The following is a 7,976-nucleotide window of genomic DNA, read 5'->3' as shown; positions in this document are numbered from 1 at the left end:
GTCCTGTCCCATCCCACCACATCCTATCCCATCCCATCTAAGCCTGTCCTATCCCACCCCACTGCATCCCATCCCATCCTGTCCTGTCCCATCCCACTGTCTCATTCCATCCCACCCCACCGCATCCCATCCTCTCCCATCCCATCTCATCCCATCCCACCACATCCCATCCTGTCCTGTCCCATCCCACCACATCCTATCCCATCCCATCTAAGCCTGTCCTATCCCACCCCACTGCATCCCATCCCATCCTGTCCTGTCCCATCCCACTGTCTCATTCCATCCCACCCCACCGCATCCCATCCTCTCCCATCCCATCTCATCCCATCCCACCACATCCCATCCTGTCCTGTCCCATCCCACCACATCCCATCCCACCCTACCCCATCCCATTTAAGCCTGTCCCATCCCACTGCATCCCATCCTGTCCTGTCCCCTCCCATCCCATCTAAGCCTGTTCCATCCCATCCTACCGCATCCCATTCTGTCCTGTGCCATCCCATCCCATCCCTTCTCATCCCATCCCATCCCATCCCATCCAAGCCTGTCCTATCCTACCCCACTGCATCCCATCCCATCCTGTCCCATCCCACCACATCCCATCCGACCCTACCCCATCCCATCTAAGCCTGTCCCATCTCATTCTACCGCATCCCATTCTGTCCTGTCCCCTCCCATCCCATCTAAGCCTGTCCCATCCCATCCTACTGCATCCCATTCTGTCCTGTGCCATCCCATCCCTTCTCGTCCCATCCCACCCTACCCCATCCCATCTAAGCCTGTCCCATCCCACCGCATCCCATCCTGTCCTGTCCCATCCCATCCTACCACATCCCATTCTGTCCTGTGCCATCCCATCCCTTCTCATCTCATCCCATCCCACCCCACCCCATCCCGTTCCCCGCAGCTGGGTGCTGTGTGAACACGGTGACTTCCGCGGGCGCCAGTGGCTGCTGGACTGCACCGAGATCACCAACTGGCTGACGTACAGCGGGCTCCAGCACGTGGGGTCCCTCTACCCCATCCGCCAGGTGAGAGCTGGGATGGGAGGGGGGGGGGAATGAACCCCAAAACCCCGAGGCAGGCAGCTCACATGGAGCTGAAGTCCCAATGAGCAGGAGGAGGATGTGGTGGTGGCTCCGGGTGAGCTGGGGGTAAGCAGGACATGGCCTGGAGCAGCAGAACGTTCTGGCAGCTCTGGCCCATTAAAGCCACACCAGCCCAACACCGGCCCCCCCAGGTCCATGTCCCCCACCCTGGGAGTGGCTGCTTTGGTGGCAAAAAGCTCCCCATGGGCAAGGACAAGGTGGAAAACACCCAAACATCCCAACAGGATGGGGAGGACCCTCAGGCAGTCACCCCAGGGGACCAGTGTCCCCATTTCCCAAAGCCACACGTGGGGTGAGGTCCCTCCTGGGCCACCTGCAGCGCGTGGGGCCGGAGGTGCAGGCAGCAGGGCTTTTTGGTGCAAAAAAACCCCAAAACCCCAAAGGTTTCTCTCTTTCCAGAGACGGATCTATTTCCGCATCAGGAGCCGGGAGCTGGAGCTCTACCTCTGCGTCCCCGACGACGTGGAGGACATGAAAGCAGGACGGGTGGTGGTCTCCAGCTTGAGCGAGCAGAGCAGCTCCGTCTGGTACTACGAGGAGGGGCTGATCAAAAACCAGGTCAGGACTTTGCATGTGACAGCCAGCGCCGGGGAGGGGACAGGGGAACCCCCCCCAAGACTCCTGCTGGGGTACTCCCCACCCCACAGCGATCTCCTAGGGCTTGTCACAACCTATCCCAACATGTGACCTCAGCCTTGGCCCCAAAAATCGGTTGATTCCCTCCTCCCCGAGTCTCCCCTGGACACATGAAGGCATCTGTCTTCTCCGAGGAGTTTCTGTCACTCAAATTGTCCCCACCTCTCAACGAGGGGTTTTCCTGCTCATCCCACGTCCCACCTCCAGAACCAACCACCTTTACAGGGAAACCCCCTCTGAGCTCCAAGCCTTTGTGCTGTGTGGAGGTGATGGAGAGGAGCAGACACCGGCCCCCCCAGGTCCATGTCCCCCACCCTGGGAGTGGCTGCTTTGGTGGCAAAAAGCTCCCCATGGGCAAGGACAAGGTGGAAAACACCCAAACATCCCAACAGGATGGGGAGGACCCTCAGGCAGTCACCCCAGGGGACCAGTGTCCCCATTTCCCAAAGCCACACGTGGGGTGAGGTCCCTCCTGGGCCACCTGCAGCGCGTGGGGCCGGAGGTGCAGGCAGCAGGGCTTTTTGGTGCAAAAAAACCCCAAAACCCCAAAGGTTTCTCTCTTTCCAGAGACGGATCTATTTCCGCATCAGGAGCCGGGAGCTGGAGCTCTACCTCTGCGTCCCCGACGACGTGGAGGACATGAAAGCAGGACGGGTGGTGGTCTCCAGCTTGAGCGAGCAGAGCAGCTCCGTCTGGTACTACGAGGAGGGGCTGATCAAAAACCAGGTCAGGACTTTGCATGTGACAGCCAGCGCCGGGGAGGGGACAGGGGAACCCCCCCCAAGACTCCTGCTGGGGTACTCCCCACCCCACAGCGATCTCCTAGGGCTTGTCACAACCTATCCCAACATGTGACCTCAGCCTTGGCCCCAAAAACCGGTTGATTCCCTCCTCCCCGAGTCTCCCCTGGACACATGAAGGCATCTGTCTTCTCCGAGGAGTTTCTGTCACTCAAATTGTCCCCACCTCTCACCGAGGTGGGGACACCCACCGAGGTTTTCCTGCTCATCCCACGTCCCACCCCCAGAACCAGCCACCTTTACAGGGAAACCCCCTCCGAGCTCCAAGCCTCTGTGCTGTGTGGAGGTGATGGAGAGGAGCGGGCTGACCTGGCCACCACCACTCCTCGCAGGTGGCCCCCAACATGAGCCTGCAGGTCATCGGGCCGGCCAGGAAGGGTGGGGACCGAGGAACCCCCCCCCAAGACTCCTGCTGGGGTACTCCCCACCCCACAGCGATCTCCTAGGGCTTGTGGCAACCTTTCCCAACATCTGACCTCAGCCTTGTCCCCAAAAATTGGTTGATTCTCTCCTCCCCGAGTCTCCCCTGGAGACATGAAGGCATCTGTCTTCCCCGAGGAGTTTCTGTGACTCAAATTGTCCCCACCTCTCAACGAGGGGTTTTCCTGCTCATCCCAAGTCCCACCTCCAGAACCAGCCACCTTTACAGGGAAACCCCCTTTATGTTCCAAGCCTTTGTGCTCCGTGGAGGTGATGGAGAGGAGCGGGCTGACCTGGCCACCACCACTCCTTGCAGGTGGCCCCCAACATGAGCCTGCAGGTCATCAGGCTGGCCGGGAAGGGCGGGGACCGAGGAACCCCCCCCAAGACTCCTGCTGGGGTACTCCCCACCCCACAGCGATCTCCTAGGGCTTGTGGCAACCTTTCCCAACATCTGACCTCAGCCTTGTCCCCAAAAATTGGTTGATTCTCTCCTCCCCGAGTCTCCCCTGGAGACATGAAGGCATCTGTCTTCCCCGAGGAGTTTCTGTGACTCAAATTGTCCCCACCTCTCAACGAGGGGTTTTCCTGCTCATCCCAAGTCCCACCTCCAGAACCAGCCACCTTTACAGGGAAACCCCCTCCGAGCTCCAAGCCTCTGTGCTGTGTGGAGGTGATGGAGAGGAGCGGGCTGACCTGGCCACCACCACTCCTTGCAGGTGGCCCCCAACATGAGCCTGCAGGTCATCGGGCCGGCCAGGAAGGGTGGGGACCGAGGAACCCCCCCCCAAGACTCCTGCTGGGGTACTCCCCACCCCACAGCGATCTCCTAGGGCTTGTCACAACCTATCCCAACATGTGACCTCAGCCTTGGCCCCAAAAATCGGTTGATTCCCTCCTCCCCGAGTCTCCCCTGGACACATGAAGGCATCTGTCTTCTCCGAGGAGTTTCTGTCACTCAAATTGTCCCCACCTCTCACCGAGGTGGGGACACCCACCGGGGTTTTCCTGCTCATCCCAAGTCCCACCTCCAGAACCAGCCACCTTTACAGGGAAACCCCCTTTATGTTCCAAGCCTTTGTGCTCCGTGGAGGTGATGGAGAGGAGCGGGCTGACCTGGCCACCACCACTCCTTGCAGGTGGCCCCCAACATGAGCCTGCAGGTCATCAGGCTGGCCGGGAAGGGCGGGGACCGAGGAACCCCCCCCAAGACTCCTGCTGGGGTACTCCCCACCCCACAGCGATCTCCTAGGGCTTGTGACAACCTTTCCCAGCATCTGACCTCAGCCTTGGCCCCAAAAATCGGTTGATTCTCTCCTCCCCGAGTCTCCCCTGGAGACATGAAGGCATCTGTCTTCTCCGAGGAGTTTCTGTCACTCAAATTGTCCCCACCTCTCAACGAGGGGTTTTCCTGCTCATCCCACGTCCCACCTCCAGAACCAACCACCTTTACAGGGAAACCCCCTCTGAGCTCCAAGCCTTTGTGCTGTGTGGAGGTGATGGAGAGGAGCAGGCTGACCTGGCCACCACCACTCCTTGCAGGTGGTTGATTCTCTCCTCCCCGAGTCTCCCCTGGAGACATGAAGGCATCTGTCTTCCCCGAGGAGTTTCTGTGACTCAAATTGTCCCCACCTCTCAACGAGGGGTTTTCCTGCTCATCCCACGTCCCACCTCCAGAACCAACCACCTTTACAGGGAAACCCCCTCTGAGCTCCAAGCCTTTGTGCTGTGTGGAGGTGATGGAGAGGAGCAGGCTGACCTGGCCACCACCACTCCTTGCAGGTGGCCCCCAACATGAGCCTGCAGGTCATCGGGCCGGCCGGGAAGGGCGCGAAGGCCGTGCTGTGGTCCGAGACTCGGATGCCCCGTCAGACCTGGAGCATCGATTCTCAGGGACGGATCCACAGCCAGATGTTTGAGGACATGATCCTCGATATAAAGGGTGAGGTCTCAGCGCTGGCACGGGGGCTGCTTTCCCCGGGACCCCCAAAAAAATGGGGTGCTTGGCCGTGAGGTGGGGCACCCGCCCCTTCACTGCCATCAGGAGCAGGGTTTGTCCTCCTGAAACCCTCCGCTTGCTCCACAGGTGGTCGATCCTACGACCGGGACCACGCCATCGTTTGGGACATGGCTGAGGAAAGACCCACGCAGATCTGGGACATTCAGGTGCTATGAGGGGGTGGCGAGTGGCCCTTGTGCCCAGAAGTGCCACTGGGCAGGATGGGGACACCCTACCAGTGTCCTCACACCAGGGCAGGAGGCCTCCTACCCCAAACACCCCTTGCTCCGGCCGCTGGCGTGAAGGATGCCCACCATCCCCTCCATCATGAGGGGGAACCACCCCATCTCCCTCCCGGCGAGCTCCATACGTGGCTCATGAAGGACCCCACAACCGACGTGGAACCCTCCAGAGAGTGGAGAACCTCCCTCCCCACCAGCTCCCCCCTTCCCCACCGAACTGTATTTATGTACGTGTGTAAGATATAGCCCTCCTCATCTGGGCCACCTCTGCCTGGCTGGTTGGTGTCCTTGTCCTTGTATTGGTCGCAGCCCCCATGCTGGGGAGATGCCCCCCACCCCAAGGGCCCAATCCTGCTCCAAGGATGGGGGCCCGGTGCCCTCTAGTGTCCATGGGCCACCAGCAGCACCAGGGCTGTGGGTTTTGAGAAGGGGGGGTGCGGGCCAAGCTGTGCCCCCCAACCCCGGAGCATCAGGAGATGCTGGATCCCACCAGCTCCAGCTCCTGCTGAAGATTCCGGTGCCCCCCACCCCAAGGGCCCAATCCTGCTCCAAGGATGGGGGCCCGGTGCCCTCTAGTGTCCATGGGCCACCAGCAGCACCAGGGCTGTGGGTTTTGAGAAGGGGGGGTGCGGGCCAAGCTGTGCCCCCCAACCCCGGAGCATCAGGAGATGCTGGATCCCACCAGCTCCAGCTCCTGCTGAAGATTCCGGGGTTTTCCAACCCCTTGGGACTGTTTAGTATGAGGAAGAGGAGGCTGAGGGGAGACCTCATCACTCTCTACAACTACGTGAAAGGACACTGTAGAGAGGTTGGTGCTGGTCTCTTCTCACAGGTAATTAGTGACAGAACGAGAGGGAACGGCTTCAAGCTCCAACAGGGTGGGTTTAGATTGAACATTAGGAAAGAATTTTTCACCCAAAGAGTGGTCGGGCATTGGAACAGGCTGCCCAGGGAGGGGGTGGAGTCCCCATCCCTGGCTGTGTTTAAGGGCCGTTTAGATGCAGTGCTGAGGGACATGGTGTAGGGGAGGGCTTTGTAGAGTAGGGGAGATGGTTGGACTCGATGATCCCAAGGGTCTCTTCCAACCTAGACCATTCTATGATTCTATGATTCATATCAGTGAGCTCTGCTCCGGCAGCAGTTCGTGTCCTGCTGCAGAGCTGCGTGGTGGCACATGTCACTTGGCCTTGAGATCCCGGGAACTGAGGTCTTCTCCCCAGGACAGAGGTTGTCTCCACCAGGGTGAGCTCCCCAGGGACGTGACTCAGAGCCAGGAGGGACACGGGGTGAGAGATGCAGACATGGAGACCTCAAGTGCTTCTGTCCTCGCTGCTGGGGCTGAGAGGAGACGGCTGCTGGCGAGGGCCCGGTTTGCCGAGCAGGTTGAACCCAGTTTGGGGAAGAGTCACTGAACTGGGGCAACAATCACTTCTCAACCCCGCAGCCAAAACTGGGCTGTTCTGGTGGTGACAAGACACCCCAGTGCCTCCCCAGGAGGTCTCCTTGGAGCGCACCGAGATTCTTACATCAGGTATCTCCAGCTGCTTGGCGACTGCTCTTGGTTTTCAGCAACAGCCGTCATCAAACATCTACCTTTAAGCTGAAACGTTGTCCCCAGCTGCCCCAAGACCTGTTTGGGCAGGAGGTTTAACCACAGGAGCGAGGAACGTGCTGCACGAGGAGGCCCAGCTCCCATGTGGTCTCCTGCCAGGCCAGCGGGCAAGCCAAAGCCCAAACCCCTGCCTGCAGGCAGCGGTGACAACCAGGGCTGCTCGGAGAAGGCACTGCCAAGCCTGCAGAGCCAGCAAGGAGAAGGATATTGAGTCCCAAGGTGAGAACAACGCTGATGGGAAGGCAGAGAAGACCACCACAAGGGCCCAGGAGACACCCAGGGAGGATGCTACCGACCCTGTACGACGGCTGAACAAGTGGAAGCCACAGGGGGCCATCGAAACACACAATCTCAGCCTACCCGGGGAGGTAGAGACCCTTCCGGGAGGATAAAAATCCTCTCAACGCGACGCCGAGAAGCCTCCTTCCCTCCTCTCAGGCACGGCCAGACAGGAAGCACCTCACCCCCTCACCCGCTTTTATATACCCTCGGCCGGGCGGGGATTGGCTAAGAGCAGGGCGTTTGGCGGCAGCGGATTGGTCAGCGCTCAGCGAGCGGAGGGGGGCGCTGTTGCTATGGGCCCCGGGCCCGGGGCCTCCGGTGCCCCCGAAGAGGCCTCACAAGGTGGGGAAGAACAGGGGCTCAGCCCCCCCCTTTACCCAACGTGAGAGGAAACTAGGCGGCCTTCTACACCAGCGCTTTATTTCTCAGGGCCTCGCAGCAGGCCCTCAAGCGGGGCCTTGCTGAGAGGCCGGAGGGAGGGGGAAGCAGGCAGGGGAGCGATGGTGGGCCTCCCATGGTGGTCCTCCGTGCTGCGAGGGTCCGAGGAGGAGGCGGCGAGGACAACCGGCTCAGCAAAGGCGTAGGATGAAGGCAGTGACCAGCCCCAAGGCCAGGGGCAGGAGGGCCGGGCTGGCCATGGCGGGGCTCAGGCTCTTTTGCTGGGGGGGGGTGGGGGGTGTGGTCGTGGTGCTCACAGCTGCCTCCCCGGCCTGGCCAAAGGGCTGGAAAAGGAAATAATGAGAGTCAGGGTGGAAGTACTCCCCTCTAAAAGCCCTCTCCTCTCCTAGAGTCCTCTCTAGGTCCCGAGAGGTGATGGTCCCCCTGTGCTTGGCACTGGTGAGGCCCCACCTCGAGGGCTGTGTCCAGTTTTGGGCC

At 60.4% G+C, this 7,976-nt stretch overlaps 1 protein-coding gene and 1 long non-coding RNA gene across 2 annotated transcripts in view; one reads left to right on the top strand and one right to left on the bottom strand.

Moving 5' to 3' along the window:
- AIM1L (absent in melanoma 1-like) overlaps window positions 1–5,412 on the top strand; it is a 20,045-nt gene extending 14,633 nt beyond the window's left edge. Inside the window, exons 17-20 of the mRNA XM_014948614.1 lie at window positions 908–1,031; window positions 1,509–1,667; window positions 4,748–4,907; window positions 5,052–5,412. Coding sequence (XP_014804100.1) covers window positions 908–1,031; window positions 1,509–1,667; window positions 4,748–4,907; window positions 5,052–5,140 — 532 coding nt within the window. The 3' untranslated portion in view covers window positions 5,141–5,412. The remainder of the gene's footprint in view (window positions 1–907; window positions 1,032–1,508; window positions 1,668–4,747; window positions 4,908–5,051) is intronic.
- Window positions 5,413–7,499: 2,087 nt separating this feature from the next.
- The window catches only part of LOC106891861, a 3,088-nt gene continuing 2,611 nt past the window's right edge, over window positions 7,500–7,976 (bottom strand). The window contains exon 2 of the long non-coding RNA XR_001412793.1: window positions 7,500–7,822. This is a non-coding gene — a long non-coding RNA (uncharacterized LOC106891861). The remainder of the gene's footprint in view (window positions 7,823–7,976) is intronic.

This window comes from Calidris pugnax, unplaced genomic scaffold (assembly GCF_001431845.1).
Source record: "Calidris pugnax isolate Ruff unplaced genomic scaffold, ASM143184v1 scaffold162, whole genome shotgun sequence".
Taxonomy (NCBI): Eukaryota; Metazoa; Chordata; class Aves; order Charadriiformes; family Scolopacidae; genus Calidris; species Calidris pugnax.
The sequence above is the reverse complement of the archived record's forward strand: the minus strand, read 5'-3'. Positions and strand labels throughout refer to the sequence as shown.